The sequence below is a fragment of the Canis lupus genome, chromosome 24, assembly GCF_011100685.1.
Source record: "Canis lupus familiaris isolate Mischka breed German Shepherd chromosome 24, alternate assembly UU_Cfam_GSD_1.0, whole genome shotgun sequence".
NCBI classification, from domain to species: Eukaryota; Metazoa; Chordata; class Mammalia; order Carnivora; family Canidae; genus Canis; species Canis lupus.
In genome coordinates, this window is record NC_049245.1 from 928,068 (window position 1) to 947,305 (window position 19,238).

The window sequence follows — 19,238 nt, forward strand, 5'->3', positions numbered from 1 at the left end:
CTCTGATTTGTCAGGAGCAGCCAGAAATCCAAATGTTTATGCAAAATCTTACACTTCTAAATATTGATAAGTAATTCAAAATTTAAGAACACTGTGACTATGATAAAAAAAAAAAATGTCCAAGAGCTGGACCTAGCCTGGGACCAACAGTTCTCATTCTGGTAAAGAGGCTCCTGGCTAGAAGTTGTTATAAGGCTTTGCTATTACTGATTGTCACCAACCGGGACTGACACCTCTGGCTTGAGAGACACCGAATATTACAGCACTATTACATTCTCCCAGGACTGGGGATCAGGCCACTTCCCAGCTTTTATCTTCTAGAAAGAACTGGGGAAAGGAGATGAGACAAACCAAAACGCTCATAGGAAATAGGCTGGGATGGGTCCTGTCAGCAGGAATGTTTCCCTTGCCATGCTGGAGAGAGGTAGGGCATGGGTCATGTAATTCATAGTTTCAGATGGAAACTAGACACAATCCAGAATGTTTATGGGAAAAGCAGCAGGGTGATGAAACTTAGCCACCGGTGAAATAAAATTAGACAAACGGGTGTAAGCATGGGCAGCTAACTACGTGATGGGACTCCACCTTCACGGAATCCTCCGGAACCTGAGACGTGGGGCCTCGGTACACCGCGGGCCATCTCTACTTTGACTCTTGTCAGTTTTAACAGGATTTGGTGCTGGTATTGGGGTGTCAATCAGGCCTTCTTGTCCAGGACAATGCAGTCACGGGTGGAATGTCTGATTCGGAAGGACTTTTCTCTGTCATCAGGCCCTGGGTTCCTCTGCACACCCACAGTCTTACCATGTCACCGACCTCAGCAGCCAGTACCTGCTTGTGTTACCTGGAGGCACTCCCCAGGTACCGGTGCAGCAGGACAGCTGTGTCCCTACCCCGTCCTGGTTGCCCTGCTTTCTTCTCCTTCTCCCCTGCCCCTTGCCAAGCAGACGCCGAGGGAAACAAAGCAGCTTGTAAAAAGTTCAGTTATTTGCTATTTATTTAAAAAGGGATATAAAAAAGTCACTTGGTTTATTTTCAAAATGACTTAATAGCACAAAATTCAGTCAGCTGCTTTTTTATGAAGTGTATAAGCTGGAGTCATCTTTATCTGTTTGCCCCGTAAACACCACGACAGAGGTGACCAAGGTGGGCTGGTGGCCCGGCATGTCTTGCTTGGCTCCTTCATGGTCTGCCCCCCTCCCGCTCTGTGGCAGAGGGTCAGGGTGTCACCACGGCCTTTTACAGATGGAGAATTAAGGACACAGGAGAGTGGAGTCAGTCCCCTGAAGTCACAGAAGAGAATTCACAGGGTGCCTTTATCTAGAGCCGGGGCTCTGACCTCTCACCTCATACCTCGTGAGGACTGGGAGGGTTCCACACTTCCATGGAATAATCTGGATCAGTCAGGAAGACCAGATTCTGGGGACGCCCCAGGATACTCAGGGAGCTCTGTAAGCCCTGGCTGCAAAGTAGGAAACCCAGCACTTGAAGGGCCAATGTGAATGCTGCTCAGGTGGCAGTCTGGCCCCCAGCTCACCTCCAGGAGAGGTAGGCCTGGCTCTGCTCTCATGCCACTGTCTGAGCGGCAGTTACGCCAGGGCACCTAGCTGTCTTCTCCTTCACCCCAGCCAGCAGGGTTAGGGCCTCTGAAGAGAAAGTGCCCCTGCAGAGAAGCAGTCCCCAGCTTGCACAACAGGGGCAGTGGGGCCGAAATGCCCGTGGCAGCTGGGGACCCCAGTGACCAGCATGATGACAGATTGGCACAAGGCGTGCCACTGAAGGGCACCAGGGGTGGGAAACTGTGGCCGCTGCCATCCCACAGCAGTCAGAGAAAGCTCACCAGGCACATGTTGAGCTCTTGGGTCACAGGGCCACCTTTGAAAATGCACGCCATCCCAGCACCCTACGTATGTCCACTTGGGTTCCCGGGTTACAGACCCTCTGGCGTGCCCTCCATCGTCTCTGCTCTGAGTGGCTCCTCTCTGGAACGTCCCCCAGGCCCTTGCAGCATACCTTCTGGCATCCCTGGGTCCGGGGGCAGTGCCATGGAGCCTTGTGCTACCCAGGAGTTGCTTGTGGTGGCTGCTTCCAGAACCAACTAGAGCAGAAATGATAGCCATAATCCTAAAACTGTCACACAGTGGATGTGAGACTGTTCACGTGGCTGATGATGGCAACTGTGGGTGAAGCGCGGATTGCCAAAAGCTTTACGAAGTCATTTCCTTTCCTCCACATGCTTCTGGGCTGTGCGACATCATTCACACATGAGGAAACTGAGGCCCCAGGAGGACAGATATTTGCAGAGTCACATGGCTGCAAGTGTCACATTTGCTAGCAATCATAGCTACAGAAGGTGGGGATTATTATTATTCCTGTTTGTACTAAATCGCTTGAGTTTGGGGATGCCAACTGTGGCCAGGCAGCAGTCCGGACCTGGGAAGATGGGGCCCGGCTTTTCTGTGTGCTTGTGGAGGAAGGCGCACGGCTCCTCTCCAGTCCAGGCTCCCAGCTGCAGAGGGGGGTCTAGCACCTGCCTACCGGGTCCTGGGCATGGGCCTGGACCTACCTGGTGCCTGGCAAGTCCTCTATGGATGCTTGAGATGTCTGCCTCTCTAGGTCGCCTATATGCTTCTCGGAAACCCCCAAGTTTTCTTACTCAGCTTCCTGAAGATAATAAAATTCTATCTGTTCAATCTATGGGACCTCCTTTCAAACAATCATTGTATTACTGTTCTCATTTTGTGGAGAATCAACACTTGGAAAGTAAGATCAAATAGATCATTTGTAGTTCTCTAAAATTATATTGTCTAAATAGGGCCAAATTGTTACAACAGCATATTGGAACCACGGAGAATGCTGTAAATGCCAAACGGACCCTGCAAATCGCCCAGCTCAGCCAGGGAAGCATGATTTACTGCCTTCTATTTCATGCGCAGAGCTGCTGCTGGAGATGAAAAGTGTAAAAAGATCCTGCCGAAAAGCACCATTCCTCTTTGTGATTTATCTCTTTCCAAAAGCTGGGGAGCAGCTTTTGCTCCTCAAAGCCAGTTGCCAGGAGGTAAACAGCAGTTAACTTTTAAAACAACATGCAGCCCAGTCAAGTTTTCTATAAATATTGTGCATCATGTTAGAAAGCTATTTACTAAATGTGGAAAAATCAATAATTTTCTAAAGAAGAATGTTTAATCAGCCAAGTAGCCAAACAAGACTTGAAAGCAGGGGAGTCTTTGAAAAAGAAAAGCTCCAAGTCTCTGCCAAATGTAACTGGGTGTTTCTGTCCTTTTCATCCTTTCTTCAATGGGGCCAGGCCTGGAGGTATGGTGCCTGACTTTTCTCTGTCTCCTTGCAATTCCAGTGACAGGGACTCTCGTCTCCTGAGGGTCTGCCCCAGCCCATGCAGGAAGAGTGTACAGCTATTGTCTCCTTATATTTAGTGCTCACAGCATGATGTCATCGTGACTCTTATTGTCCCCATTTCATGGAGGAGGAAACCAACATCTCTGCAGGTGAAGAGGTTGGATCCAATGCCAAAGCCAGAGAATGCCCAACCCAAGGCTCTAACTCTAGTGACAGAGGGAGAGTCTGGATGGTCTCAGCTGCTCAGCATCCTGGTGTGGGGCAGCTCACCTCTTGCTGTTCAGACTGTTGGAGGTATGAACTCATTCAACCCCCTCAGAGCCCCTGGAGATGTGAGGTTGCATTGTCTCCCACTGCAGCTGAGGAAACAGTCACAGAGTGTCGTGCTACACAATGACGAACAGAGCAGTTCAGCTGCTTGCCTAAGGTCACATAGCATAACTGACAGAGTGATAACTGAACTGAGGGTGGATGTATTTTTTTCAACGCAAAAAAGCTGGATGATCTATAACCCCCGTCCCCTCGGGAGAAAGAAGGGTGTTCTTGTGAGGTTCTGCGCGTCTAGGCCTCCCTACCCCAGGCTGGGTCAGTGCGATGGCATGCTCGCTCCTCTGTACCGTGCAGCTACTTTCAGAAATCATCATGTCAGTATCAGTATTAGCGGATTTCCTTTATCTGTTCTTCTGTCTTAAAACAATGTATTTTAAAAGTTGAAGCTTCAGTTAAAAAGAAAAAAAATATTCAGATTCAGTGAAATATCTCTGTTCCCTTGGCTTAAACTTCCAACCACAGATACTCCAAGTGGCCACAGAGAATGACAGAAGACAAGTGCCTTAAGTTCTAGGTGGTCCTTCTACAGACCCTATGCTGTCACTGTTTGCTGAGAATCTGCTGCAGGAGCTGGACACTGAGCCAGCCCACAGTGCCCCTTGACCGAGACCTTGCTCCACAGGTCTGTGGACAGTGTGGTCCTCTTGGGCTGGGGTCTCACTTTGCAACTGGGAATTTCCCAAATAGACCTCCACAGAAAATAGAGTGTTTAAAAGGATATGTGACTATAGGTGCTGACTTGAAGCCGGCATGTATATTATTAAAATGACAGTGACCACCACAATTGTTTAGAACATAGAACAATGGAAGTTTTGTGTTCATGTGTATGTATGTGTGTGTGTTTTTGAGGAGGAGGCTTTTACCATTGACCTTGTTTAGAATTGGTAGGACTTGGCAAAAATAAAAAGACAATAAAAAATGAAACCGTCATTTACTCAGTTTTATTCCTGTTTGACTTTTCCTGAAGATCCTTCAGAATACATGGCTCCTCCTCCCTGGAACACTGTGACCACCACCTCAGGCCCCTGCTTACCTGGGCCACCTTTGGGAAGTGTCCATCCCTTTCCAAGAGAACTGCAGCTGAAAGTGAGTGGCCAGCCAGCTTCCCCTGGTGCCTGTTTTCCCTCTCTTCTGGGGACTGTCTTCTCATTCTCTTCTCTCTGGTCCAAAATCAGGAAGTTCTGAAACCCATGTCCTCATTTTTTTAAAAAAATGTATATTTTATCAAATCTCTCTGAATATTGATAGTTAAAAAACAGGAATCAGCTGAGAGGAGAGGATAGAGATTTCTTTGGCAGATCTTTGAGTATAAGCTGCTTTAGATGTTCCAGAGCAATCATAAACCTAATAGCATGGTATAAGCCCTGAGCCAAGACCCCAAACTGTCTACTTTTATTCTGGAGTTTCAATGAGTTCTGGGCTTTATTTTTAAATTGTCTAAAAATTTACTTCATACAAAAGAGCGAATATTGTTAAAACGTCCATACTACCCAAAGGAATCTACTCATTCAATGCAATCCTTATCAAAACAATACCAGCATTTTTCACAGAGCTAGAACAAACAATTCTAAAATTCAAACAGAATCAGAAAAGACTCTGAATAACCAAAGTAATGTTGAAAAAGAAAAGCAAAGAAGGAAGCATCACAATGCTTGACTTCAAGCTGTACTACAGAGCTGTGATCATCAAGACAGTGTGGTCCTGGCACGACAACAGACACACAGATCAATAGAACAGAATAGAGAACACAGAAATGTACCCTCAACCCTATGGTCAACTAATCCTCGACAAAGCAGGGAAGACTATCCACTAGAAAAAAGACAGCCTATTCAATAAATGATGTTGGGAAAATTGAACAGCCAAGTGCAGAAGAAGGAAACTGCACTACTTTCTTACACCGTACACAAAAACAAATTCAAAATGGACAGAAGATCTAAATGAGAGACAAGAATCTATCAAAATCCTAGAGGAGAACACAGGCAGCAACCCCACTGACCTCGGAAACAGCAACTTCTTAGTAGATGCATCACCAGAGGCAAGGGAAACAAAAGCAAAAATGGACTATTGGGACTTCATCAAGATAAGAAGCTTCTACACAGCAAAGGAAACAGTTGACAAAACTAAAAGGCTGTATAGAGTAGAAGATATTTGTAAATGACATATCAGATAAAGGGTGAACATCCAAAATCTCTAAAGAATTTAACAAACTCAACACCCAAAAACCAAAAATCCAGTCAAGAAATGGGCAGAAGATATGAATAGACACTTTTCCAAAGAAGACATACAAATGGCCAACAGACACATGAAAAAGATGCTCTGTGTCCCTCATCATCAGGGAAATACAAATCAAAACCACAGTGAGATACCACCTTACCTTACACTGGTCAGAATGGCTTAAATGATCAAGTCAGGAAACAACAAATGTTAGTGAGGATGCAGAGAAAGGAAAACCCTCTTGCACTGCTGGTGGGAATGCAAGCTGGTGCAGCCATTCTGGAAAACTGTGTGGAGGATCCTCAAAGAGTTAAAAATAGAACTACCCTACGACCCAGCAATAGCACTACTGGGGATTTATCCAGAGTATAAAAAAATGCTGATTCCAGGGGGCACATGCAATCCAATGTTTATACTGGCACTATCAACAATAGCCAGATTATGGAAAGAGCCCAAATGTCCATTAACTGATGAATGGATAAAGACGTGGTGTGTGTGTGTGTGTGTGTGTGTGTGTGTGTGTTTAATGGAATACTACTCAGCCATCAAAAAGAATGAAATCTTGCCATTTGCAATGACATGGATAGAGCTAGAGTGTATTATGCTAAGTGAATAAGTCAGTCAGAGAAAGACAAATACCATATTATTTCACTCATATGTGGAATTTAAGAAACAAAACAGATGAACATAGGGGAAGGAAAGGAAAAATAAAACAAGATAAAAACAGGAAGCAAACCGTAAGAGACTCTTTTTTTTTAAAGATTTTATTTATTTATTTATTCATGAGAAACACACAGAGAGGCAGAGACACAGGTAGAGGGAGAAGCAGGCTCCCTGCAGGGAGCCCGATGTGGGACTCGATCCCAGGACCCCGGGATCACACTCTGAGCCAAAGGCAGATGATCAACCACTGAGCCACCCAAGTTTTAAGTGAAACATAGACTAATTCCATGAAGGAATTCAGGATGTGAAGTTCAGAATTTTCTCCAAGTCAGCATTCAAACAATCCCCAGTACTTTGTGAGCTCAGCTAAATCCCGCCTGGTAAAAGCAAGCTCTCCTTCCACTGAGCTCACAGGCATTGTTCCCCCCCTCCAAGCCCCCAAATGCTCCTGCCACCTCTTTATGGGCCGGAAGGGACAGCAGGACACCTGGAACTAGAGACCTCAGGCCGTCAGGTGCCAGGAGAGTTAACTCAGCCAAGCTCAGCGGGAGGTGACTGAATGATCAAGAATCAAAATGCAAGTCAGAAGTTGTGAGGCACAAGGGCAGGGGAGATAATCAGCAGAGAAAACTGCACTGTACTTAACAGTCATTGGGTCAGTATGAGGCCACCTGCACAAGTGTGGTTTAGACAGATGGTTCGGTTCCTTGGGTGCCACACAGTGAGGGCAGCAGTGGACCTTGTCCCCGCTCTCTCAATGGTCTGCTTTCTCTCCAGTTTCAGAAGAGAGAAGGATACGCAATTACATGGGTTCACTGTTGTTGACACTAGATTAAGAGAGGCATCCAGAGGCCCTGTTCCCATGTCCTTATTTACAGATGAGGGGGAGCAAGAGCAAGGCTTAGATGGCCAAGTTACTGGAGATAATGAAGTGGAATTCACAAATTTAAGAGCAGGGAGCTTCTTACACTGTACATGGTCTTTCTCACAGTCAGAACTTTACAATACTCCCGGGTTAATGAATGAATAAACAGCACATGTCCTTCCTTCGTTTTCTTCTTTATGATGTCAACACTTGGCTAAGTGAAGAGAAGTTGATTTGGAAGTTCCCATGTGAAAGATGAAGAACTGCCAGCAAAAGAATCCCCTGACAGGGTCAGACTGGTTAATAAGCTTAAGTCACTCATTCCACCCGAGTCCTTAAGCACCAACCAAGCAGTGCGCTGAGTGGATCCTGCAAGATCACAGCAGTTAACTGAGGCTACACAGCCAGGAGTCTACATCAGGAGGAAGATCTTCTGCTATGAGTATATGCCAGGCTGCCTTGCAGACCAAGACAGCATCATCAGATTGATTTTATAAAATGTCAAGAAGTTGCCCGCCTTCTTCTAAAGTAAATAAAACTTTAGAAACGCAGCTTCTCCCAGGCAGAGGTCAACACTGACTCTCCTACCAAGGCTAAGTATACACCTAGCTAGCTGGCCTGCAGTCAGGGGCTCCAGCCTTGCCAGGTCCCCTTGTACCTGGCTACTGCCTCAGCTTCCCAAGGGGGTGAATTCAGAGTCCTAAGGAGGCAGAAAGATCCTCAGCCCCAAGAGGAAGCCTCTCTCCAATTGTTCTCTGGCCTGGGCCCCATTTCTCCACCTTCAGTGGACACTGTCTTCCAGGATCCCTAAGCCCTGGTAGTATAAGCAGACAGCCATGGAGTCCTTCTGGATTCCTCTCATGTCCTCCAGCTCCTACTCCATCCAATGTCAAGAACAGCCTGTTCTGGACCATTATCATTTCCTAAATCTGCTGTCCCTAGTCCAGGGGAACCAGGCCAGCCAAGTCACTGTCATCTGTGCCTGTAAACCTGCAGTTGCCTGCTGAGTGGTTGCCCTGTACCACTGGGGCCATCAGCCTGCTCTCTAGTCTTCTAAATGCAGATCTTAACATGTGGGCCCCTAGGGATTTCCCATGGATTTCAGAACAAAACCCCAAATCTTCATTGTTTGGGCTCACTGAGCTCCTCCTTCTGGTGGGTCCTCCCTCCCATTTTTCAGGCTCCAGTCTCACGGCCTACCCTTCACACCCTTGTAAATATCACAATCCTCATACCACAGGGCCTTTGTCCATGCTGTTCCCTCATGGAAATCATTCTCCCTCTTGACTATTCCTCCTTTAGATTCTAGCTTCATTGCCATTATCCATCCAAGGAGCCAATCCTAAAGCCCACATCCCAACTAGGGCAGTACCTCTGCTGATGCTCTCAACTTCTCCCTGTGGTAGCCATCATAGCTACAACTGTCCAACATGTTCAAATTCAAGCACTCAGACTTCAAGGGTCATGAAGGCAGGAGTTCCTGCCTTTAATTCCAGTGCCTAACCCAGTGCATGATAGGGACTTAAATAACATTGCGTGGCTGGTTGGTTGACTGGCTGGCTGACTAGCTTGACGGATGGATGGATAGATAGGTGAGCAGGTGGATAGATGGGTGCGTAAATGGATAGATGAGTGGATGGCTGGCTGGCTGGCTAGCTGGCTGGAAATATGAGTGGGTGGATAGACGGCACTAAAGAGCACAGGAGGATCCTATGGGTTCTGAGAGATGATTCCTGGAGTGTCTCAAATATCTTATTAAAATAAGAAGAACAAAAGGGATACCTCTGAAGGGTCTCCAACTAGAGTCTGAGACACCTCATGCCTTGGAGAGGCTCAAAGCCAGTGAGTTTGTAACCCCCATGACACTCTAACTCAAATCTCTTTGGATGGCATCAGTAGGAGACACTGATGTCATGTTCATAGCCCCTTGGCAGTCCCCTGCCATTCTCCACCTGAGTGTTCCCTCTGTTCAACTAGGTTCTCACTGTCAGCCCAGAGTGTCAAGAATTTGTCATCTCCAGAGAAGAGGGTAGCTGAAAGAGAGCTGCCATAGCCCCGTCTCCATGGCTTGGAAAACTGATGATGTCACCCAGAGTGACAGGGACCCATGGAGTGACCATGGAGACCCAGTGTCACCAGTGTGCTCAGGCACTCTCTGTTGGTCCCTTCCCCCCATTCCCTGTCTGTCTCCCCCTCTCAAATAAATGACTTGTCCCAAATCTTTGTCCTAGGGTCTACTTCTGGGGGAAGCGCCCCAACCAAAGCCAGCCCGGGTGAGTAACACATCTGCAAATGCAGGAAAAGCGCCGTTTGCTTCAAGGGCTTTTGAAGAGCTGCTGAGCGGAAGGGGCCTCCTGGTTGCAGCGGAGATTCTCAGAACTCTGGTCCTTCCTGGAAACCCTGAGCCAGGGAGGCAGGAATGCAAGTCCAGGGCCATGAGGCCAGAAACATTTTCCTCTTTTCTTTCTGATGCTTTTTTGTGACCCTGCCACCTCACAATACAATATTTGCACTGTGAAACCCTGAAATCTACCAAATTTCATCCCCTTTGGTTTAACATTCTTTAGGAGCTTGGCATTGTGTTAGATGTTCAGTCATTCCCACGGGCAGTCCCTATTTAAAAACTGCCCATCTATTTTAAAGTTCACGATGGGGGGATAAAAGAAAAAAGACTTCCAAAACCAAAGGGAACATGAGATAGGCAGAAGAAAAATCCAGTTTGCTTCTAAAAAAGGCTGAAAATTATAACCATCCGTGGCCTCAAGTCTGAGATTTTTTTTTTTTTTTTCCTCTTCTGGTTGTTTGCAAACCAAAGTGGAATTTTACTTCGGGTTACTAAGTGAGCTTTTTCAAGTTCCTAGTCAAGTTCCGAAAGCCTCCAGTCACTCGGTAGCATGCCATTTCAGTTGCTCCTGCAGAGGGGAAAGACAAGGGAGCCAGATAAAGCAGCGGGTGTCTCTGGGCTGGAGCCCCCTGCCTCCACTCCCCGCCCCCCCCCAAGCTGCTGTTATTTCCCCAGCCATTAGCCAGGGACCCTGCGCAGCCGCCTGACCTCCCCTGTGAACAACAAAAGCGTGATGAAGGCAACAGGAGTCAGCGCAGGAAGCCCCGGTATCCGGTAAGAAATAAGAAGTACAGCAGTACAGGATGCGCCTTGGATCAGGGGGATGTGAAAAGCCCTCAGTCTTCGCGGCCCATAGCAGAGCTGCAGGGGCTGAGACCGTCTCACTCGGGGCTCCTCGGAGCTCAGCTGCGCCTGCTGCTGTCGGGGCAGGGCCGCTGGCCTCCTGCCCAGGGGAACACGGGAGGGGATGGCCACCTCTGCGGCGCTACTGCAGGCGCTGCTGCTCCTGGGCCTCCTGGGGCCGGCGGCGGCGGCGGGTGCTCGCAGGGCGGCCGTGGTGTGCGCGGGGAGCGCCTGCTACACGGCCCACGCGGGCAAGCTGAGCGCAGCCGAGGCCCAGCTTCACTGCAGCAGGAACGGGGGCAACCTGGCCACGGTGAGGACTGAGGCGGAGGCCTGGCACGTGCAGCGGGCCCTGGCCCAACTCCTGCAGTCAGAGGCCGGCCTGGAAGCAAGGAACCGCAAGTTCTGGATCGGGCTCCAGCGCGAGAAGGGCAAGTGCCTGGACCCCAGGCTGCCGCTGAAGGGCTTCAGCTGGGTGGGCGGCGGAGAGGACACGCTCTTCACCAACTGGCACAAGGAGGTCAGGAACTCTTGCACCTCCCGGCGCTGTGTGTCCCTGCAGCTGCCCCTGTCTCCGCAGCCCCAGGCCGGCAGCCTCCCCAAGTGGTCCGAGGGCCCTTGCGGGAGCCCCAGCATCCCCGTAAGCAACATCGAGGGCTTCGTGTGCAAGTTCAGTTTCAAGGGCATGTGCCAGCCTCTGGCTCTGGGGGGCCCGGGCCGGATCAACTACACTACGCCGTTCCAGGCCACCAGCTCCTCCCTGGAGGTCGTGCCCTTCGCCTCCGTGGCTACCGTGGCTTGCGGGGACGGCGACCACGGTCAGGAGCAGCACTTCCTGTGCAGGGAGAAGGCCCCCGGTGTGTTCGACTGGGGCAGCTCGGGGCCGCTGTGCGTCAGGCCTGGGTTGGTCTGCAGCTTCAATAATGGGGGCTGCCAGCAGGACTGCTTCGAGGGAGGCGAAGGCTCCTTCCGCTGCGGCTGCCGGCCGGGGTTCAGGCTGCGGGACGACTTGGTGACCTGCGAGTCCCGGAACCCTTGCAGCTCCGGCCCGTGCACGGGGGTGGCCACCTGCGTGCAGGGATCCCACCAGGAGGACTTTGAGTGTCAGTGCCCCCCGGGCTACCAGCTGGACGCGAGCCAGCGGGGCTGCGTGGACGTGGACGAGTGCCAGACCTCCCGCTGCCCCCAGGAGTGTGTCAACGTCCCCGGGGGCTTCCGCTGTGAGTGCTGGGTGGGCTACGAGCCGGACGGCCGCGGAGACGGGGCCTGCCGGGACGTGGACGAGTGCGCCCCGGGCCGCTCGCCGTGCGCCCAGGAGTGCACCAACACGGCCGGCTCCTTCCACTGCTCCTGCGCCGAGGGGTACGTCCCGGCCGGGGAGGACGGCGCCCAGTGCCAGGACTTGGACGAGTGTGCAGACCCCGGGCGCGGCCTTTGCGACGGCTTGTGCCTCAACACGGAGGGCTCCTTCCGCTGCGGCTGCCTGCCGGGCTGGGAGCTGGGTGCTGACGGGGTCTCGTGCGCCCCGGGCCCCACCCCGGCCCCGGTGGCCAGCTCTGGGCCTCCCCAGGGGGAGGATGCGGGAGACGGGGCAGCGCAAGGTGTGGCTTCTGCCCCCAGAGCCAGCCCCACCAGGGCCCCCGAGGGCGCCTCCGCGGAGGCGATGGCCACCAAAGGACCCTCCCTCGCACCCACCTACCCCATCACCCTGGCCGCACTGGACGTGCAGGCTCCCAGTGGGCCCCCTGGCGTCCGGATGGAGCCAAGCACGCGTCACCCCAGGGCCACCGCCGGCCGTGGGGAGAATAGTGACGAGGATTTCACGGCCAAACACAGCGATGAGGGCACGGACGGACAGAAGCTGCTGTTGTTCTACATCCTGGGCACTGTGGTGGCCATCCTCCTCTTACTGGCTCTGGCGCTAGGGCTACTGGTCTACCGAAGGCGGAGAGCAAAGAAGCACGAGGAGAAGGAGAAAAAGCCCCAGAACACGGCTGACAGCTACTCCTGGGCTCCCGAGCGAGCTGAGGGCAGGGCCTCAGAGAATCAGTACAGGTAAAGGAGGCCCCAGGTCCCCCAGAGGGGGCGGGCGGGCGGGGGGGGGGAGGGGGCAGCGCAGGAGGGCAAAGAGCACCACGGAGCAGGCCACGTCCAGGCTGGCAGCCAGACACGCCCTCTAAGGGCACTGGGCCTGCCTGGGGCATGGAGCGTGTGGGTCTCTCCCAGGGCAAAGATGTGCATGGCGGGTCCAGAAGCTTCCCAATGCTGTCCTGGTTGTTTCCCATAGTCCAACGCCAGGAACAGACTGCTGACTCGGAGCCTGGAGGGGAGAGGTCCCCAGAGACACAGACTGTTGGCCATCACCAATCTTTACGCATTGCATCGGAAGGGGGGTGGGATCCGCATCCTTCCAAAAGACTGGACCGGAATCTTAGCAAACAGTTGTAAACATTCTTAAAAGCCTGACCACTTGGAATATACAGGTATTTTCTACGTGTGTGTGGTATTCCTGAAGTGGAAGCAATGGGATGGGATGTCATTTCAGGAATTTTGTGAATATTAACAATTCTCACTCACTTTCCCTTTTCAAATTCCAACATGACTATTGGGTTTCATTTTTCCCACTGATTGTGGATCAGGGGCTTACACGTCAGGTGCTAAGGGGGCTCCTTTTGAACGGCTTCTCTGCTCACTGGAATCATCTAAGAAGAAAAGGTGGCCTGCTAATGCTAATTAGGATTGAAATTATTTGTTCCTCTTAGTAGAACAGAGACTAAATCAATTGTTTAATTATATAAGCAGCTTTTTTGTTGTTGTTAAGGACTGGAAACATTTCTTTATGTTTGCATTCATGCATTTTCCCATCATAAGCCCTGCTGAACTTGATATAGTTGGAATCCTGCAGAATGACCAGAGTATACTGAACTGCTTAGGTAGTAAGAATGCTGAAAGTTTAGAAATAGCATTTCCTAGTTCTTAATGTCTCTAATTGTCTTGGGTTTATTTGCAAGTGAAATCTGGAAAGTGTGGGAGAAGTATGAAGTGAGTTGAGAGTGATTTTGAAAGTAAGTACTCCAAAGAGCTTGAGAGAGAAGCCTTGGGTTTGTTTCACAAATATTTGAATCAATCCACCTAAATGCACTTGCATTAACACATACTTACTATTGATGAGATGAATGCACACAAACTAAAAAAAGCTGGAGACACCTTATCTCTGAGCCAGTGCAGCCCTGAGACACCTCTTATGCCACCTGCCTTCCTTGCGTGCCACCATTTAAATGCTCTGATCATAGGTGGACGAAGCCCTGAGAAATCTCTCATTCTGATTTTTAAGGCTGTGTGAGGGGGACGAGATGCTGAGTTTTGAAAGCTGGCATCATAAGGTATTTTAACATAGCTTGCAGCTGGTGTTGCTTCCTGAGAACATGATCCTGACTCGTGGCTGTAGCTTTCAAGTCAGGGAACGAGAAGGCTGGACTTTGTCCCCGTTTGGCTTGAAAAATGTCACATTTTTCTCTAATTCTTAAAAAAGCAGGGGAGATGGGAGGGGGTAAGAGAATAGCTCAAATCTTTTGCAACCACAAAAACCATTCAAAGCAATTTTAATTTATTTTTAAAAGCGCAGGGATTCACCAATGGTCGGAGCTGTTACAAACTGCCTGACTGGCACTCCGGTCTCCGGTCTTCTGCAGGCTTGTTGCTGTCATCGTGCGGAACAGAACAGGAATGTATTTCCTTCTAGGGATTCCAAAGTCTGCCTCTCAGAACCAAGGTGCCCTATTGTTTCTGGTTTTGCCTTAGAAACACATCCGTCCTAGAGGCGGGCACTTGGGGCAGGAAGAGTGGCCAGGTGCCCAGCCCTCAGTAAATACCCTTCAGCTAATTTTGAAATGCAGATGCTATATTTCAGGATTTGTTTTTGTTTGTTTTGTTTTGTTTTCCCAAGAAAATTGGTAACTGAAGGAGTGGGCATAGGGAAAGATGAAGGTTGTGGAGGACTTAGCAAGGTATCTGGAACTTTTGCTTTTTAAGGACATCCAGTATTATTTAGATTTCCGTTGATATATTGAAGTTTAACACCCAGGGAGACAAAGGCTGTGTCCACTGGCCACAGGACCAGTGGCCGTCAATTGTGTGGAAATGAACCCGGCCGCGGTTCAGATGATCTTAAAGAGTTGGCTAGACACATTGCTGATAGTAGCTGTGCTTACACGAAATAAATGCAAATTCAAAAGCTTTACCTCCAGGCTTTTACCATTCTATCTTATCGTTAGAGGAAGGAGACATTCCTATTCTAGGCTTTGCCTAGAATCTGCCCCTTCCTGAACTAATGAGCCCTACTTTTTCTCTCAGCCGCTCTGACCAGTGACCAAGAGCCTGGAATTGGATGACCTCAGGCAGTGAACCTGATGAAAACCACTGGCCTCAAACAAATACTCTTGTCCCATTTGATACCACTGTCTTGATATCTCTGTCATTCTCTGAGGATGTGAATCCTTGTCTGGGGAGATAGGCACCCACTGGCCATGGGCAAGCTGTCCTTTTATCCAGATGTTCCCCAGGCGGCTCTGCCGTGACACAGTGAGAAGTGGAGGGGATGGAATATGGTAGAGGTAGGCTCTGGCACGCACAGACTCCTCCCTGCGTCCCTGGGCTGGGCAGGGGCAGACCAGGTGCTGTTCTATCCCCTGGCTTCCAGGCAGCAGAACAGCAGGGACAATGGACAAAGGGAGGCATCTCCGACTTGGCAACAAGTGCAAAGTCAACAGAGATTTTTGTCCAAATAGAATTTCCCATAGTTCGATAATGCTCTTGGAAAAACTATATTCAGAACAAACCCATCCTCTCCTCTCTCTCCATCTCCCAACGCAGATAATTTAAGGGGAGGATGCCTCCTACAATACACAGCCCACTATGCTCCTTTCTGAATTTCAGGGATGATCACTGATCTTTTTTCTTGTTCATTTGCATACATGGTGCAGGACAGGCCCCACCCTGGAATCTGAGGAGTGTAAAAGTGCAAAGGTGAAGCACTTATTTGAAAATGCTTGGAAGTGGTGGACCTGGTGGGGTCTTTTGTAGGGTGCACCCACCACTGCTCAGCATTGTGGGCTTGAGGCAAAAGCGGCCTCGCCCATGTCCCTTTGGTTCACCTACCTGCCTGATTATCACAGTCGTGACATCTGGTGCCACATAGCCGCATGGTGTTTTACCAGCAGCATAAAGTGGGTGACTCAAGTGGGTTTTGTCTTAAGGACAGGAGAGATTCAGGCTAATATCCTCCCCGTGATTAGGCAAAAAGGTAGAATAAAAAGTTAAGTGTGTATGTGGGTGTTTGTGTACACAGTACAGGAGGAACTAAGTTGGAAGTGCATCTTTCTCCCTGAAACACACACGTGTGGTGCAATTTTTACATCCCAATCAGGAGCCCCTGTTTGAGCACATCCTGATGGGACCTGGAGTTTTGTCACTGAAAGACCTCCGGAGAATATGGTTGTGATCATTAGCTAATTTTACTTCAACTCTCCTTATCACAAATATTTTTGTGAAAATTAAGAGAACAGAGATGAGATTTGACCCCAAAAAAGTACTACATTCAAAATAGTGCAGTTTTTTAAAGCAAATATAGGACAGCCTTTTCCTATTATTTTTCTCCTTAGTTTCTCCATTGTCTGAATCAGGAAAACAGGAAAGCATGGCTTTCTAGCAGCTACAAAATGGTGTAATGTCCCCTCCATATTTCCATCACCTTAAACAATAGATTTAACAAAGGAATCTGAGATATGATCCCTGAAAACATCTGTCCCTGTCTGGCTGTAAAACCTACTGCTTAGGTCTCTGTACTTTGTGGCATTTGTCAACCAAAAAAAAAAAAAAAAAAAAAGAAGAAGAAGAAGAAGAAGAGGAAGATGATCAAAATTCTCCACGTATTCTGTATTCAAATACCATATTCTGCTTCAGATTCCTGAAACTAATACTTGCTGAAGTGCTTAAAAAAAAAAAAAAAAAAGAATCATGTTTTGACTTGTTCTTGGCGATCATGCCTGTCTATTTTAGGAAGAAACTGGAATTTCTTTCTCACATTGTTCCTCTCATCTGCAAGGGGGCAAGCGTTTCCTTTCTGCAGATTTTGCCTGCTATTCTGGGCTGGGTTCTTTCTGCATATTTGGCTGAAGCCTGCATTAGGTCATTCACCAGGCCTGATTCTGTGATACTTGATGCAATTGTAAATGTCAGTCATCACTGCACAATTGCTAGATGAGAATGTAAGTCTCTTCAAATCTGTGCATTTGGAATGTGTTCCACTAATTCGGCCATTGTGGGATTTCTCTCCAGGGCTTCTTTCTGTCGCAGGTTCGACTCTTTCCCAGGGCTGGGAGGACAGGCTTGGCCGCTGCGTCGGCCTCAGAACTTTGAGAAACTGAGGGGCATCTCAGGTCTGCCTCAACAAGTAGCCTGCTTGTTGTCCTTTGTGTTTTATGTCACATGCCTAACCTAATAAACTCTGAAATGCTTTTGTTGCCAACTTGTTTTAATACATTTTGTAACAACTCAAAATACATGGCAGAACCTGAATCCATGGTCATTAAACGGAGCCATTTCCCTTCTCAAAGAGTCACTTAACCAAAGTACCCTGCCTGCCCCAGTTCTGCATCTTTACCTACCTGGAGTGACACTGACTCCAGGGTACCTCAACTGGGGCTGGGCTTTGTCCAAGGCGACAGGGACATTCAGCGGGACTGGGCTACAGTGCGCCCTCTGTCCTGGCTGCTCGATCCAGCCAGGGCAGACTCCATGCTTCCAGACTTTGTCTTCTGATCCAAGTCTACTCCACCATGCCTCTGTGCCCGTTTGACTCCCTGCATTGTTTTAATGGCACACGGGACACCTGGTGCAGGATTAAATAGGTCCAGTTGGTGTGATGTGAGAACACTGTTCCATGATTATCATAGGAGCATTTGTCACCACTTTGTCAGCAAAGCCTCTTCCGTTTGTTTAACTAATTGGACGGGCAGACCAGATCCCTCACTACTTGGCTACAGGAATCTCACTCTGGCAGGAAGCTGGGGCAGCAGGTGGTCGGATCCGAGTTGCCTGCCTCTCAGACTGCGTGTGTGTGGGGAAAGCAGGGCCTGGGTAGGGTGAAGTGCTCTGCTGTCAGGCTGTCGGACAAGATACTTGTGATAACCATTTTTTTTCTTAGGGATAAATAAAACTGATCTTTTTAGCCGTCCAATCACTAACGAAATACATTTGGAAATTTTATCTTAATATGAACAGCCATGGCTACCCCCAATACACACACACACACACACACTCACACACACACACACACACACGCGCGCGCGCGTACGCGCACGCGCACGCAACAAACAATTCTAACATCCTCTTTCATACTGAAAAACCAGAGGCCAGTGTTTCCTATTTAGGAAAAGCCCATGAATAAAAATGCCAAACATAAACTCCTCTTGGTGACTTTTGTTATCTGCTAACTAAAATAACAAATATTAGATAAATCTTTCAAATACGAATCTTTACAAAGAAATTCAATTCATGCACAGTTATATTTATTGCACAATACAAAGTCCATTTGTAACAGATGACACGTAGATTAAAACACAAGACTCACAGGCCATGGAGTTTAACATGAATCAAATGAACATCAACTTCTCAGCCAACTCCTAAATATATTCAGCAAGAGGAGACAGGGCACAGAAAATAAACTCACAAACTCGAAATCTCAACGAGCCCTTCGCAGCTTCCCTAGAGCCCCCAGGTCATACTCTGAGGAGGAAATGATGGACAGGTATGTGTGAAAAAGTGAGGAAAGGACCATGAAGGAATGGAATAGCCAAGATAACCCACTGGCCATCACTTCCAGGGAGCCTGACTTGATAGAATGGTCTTCACAGGGCTGCACGTGCATGTCCTCACCTGAGCCTCCTGGCATCCAAACCACGACCCCCCCTGAGCCTCCACCCCACTGTGAAATCTGTTGGGTTTTTATGTGAAGTCTGTCACTGTTGACCTGGATGTTGATCTTCTCTTGTGGTTGAAACTGGTCCAGAGACTCCAACTGTACCATAGGAAGGAAGAAGGAGAGAGAGAGAGAGAGAGAAGGAATGGAAGAAACACAGAGAAGAAAGGAAGGAAAAGAGAGAAGGGAGGGAGAGATGGAGAGGGGAGAGAGAGAACTGGGGGGTGCAGGATGACTCAGATGTGGTCAAGGTCACCGGGTCACCACTCATACATCTCTGTCTCAGTTTGAGATGCTCAGGGGCCATTTGTCCTCGCTGCTGTCTATAACTTCCTGGACCACATTTGCAGAAGGCAGAGCTCTATTTCTGTAGAGCTTGGCTGGGGACCAATGTCCCTTGTGTCATGCTCTTCTCACCTCTACCTGCAAAGTACTGCTTATCTCTTCCACTTCATGTTTTATGCCCATCCACATAATTCATAGCACCATGTTTTAACTGGGTGGATGCCTTCTTTGCTGTAGAGATCCTTCTACATCCAAATATAATATGAAAACAATGAAATTTGTGAAGTAGAAGTGAATAATTGTGCCTTTTACCTTGTTTCCCCAGGGTCTTCCTTTCCCCAAAAGGCTATGCCACAAAT

The 19,238-nt window shown here is 48.9% G+C and overlaps 1 protein-coding gene and 1 long non-coding RNA gene across 8 annotated transcripts in view; one reads left to right on the plus strand and one right to left on the minus strand.

Moving 5' to 3' along the window:
- Positions 1-1,011: 1,011 nt before the first annotated feature.
- Positions 1,012-19,238, minus strand: part of LOC111092132 — a 49,370-nt gene continuing 31,143 nt past the window's right edge. For 2 of the 7 annotated variants that reach the window (XR_005377446.1, XR_005377444.1), the window contains exons 3-4: positions 4,721-4,847; positions 1,012-2,098 (exon numbers count right to left, since the gene is read on the minus strand). This is a non-coding gene — a long non-coding RNA (uncharacterized LOC111092132). Of the gene's footprint in view, positions 2,099-4,720; positions 4,848-8,883; positions 10,342-19,238 lie in introns of those variants that run through there. The other 5 variants (XR_005377445.1, XR_005377448.1, XR_005377447.1 and 2 more) reach the window with 4 other exon arrangements.
- On the plus strand, positions 3,134-17,142 carry CD93 (CD93 molecule). Its single transcript, XM_038571418.1, has 4 exons — positions 3,134-3,651; positions 4,655-4,773; positions 9,661-12,671; positions 12,904-17,142. Exons 3-4 carry the CDS (start codon positions 10,741-10,743, stop codon positions 12,926-12,928), a joined length of 1,956 nt encoding a protein of 651 aa, XP_038427346.1. The 5' UTR covers positions 3,134-3,651; positions 4,655-4,773; positions 9,661-10,740; the 3' UTR covers positions 12,929-17,142.

Coding starts and splice junctions, on each gene's coding strand:
- CD93 (XM_038571418.1), top strand. CDS start 10,741: ATGGCCACCTCTGCGGCGCTACTGCAGGCGCTGCTGCTCCTGGGCCTC. Junction 12,672..12,903: donor GCCTCAGAGAATCAGTACAG/GTAAAGGAGGCC, acceptor TGTTTCCCATAG/TCCAACGCCAGGAACAGACT.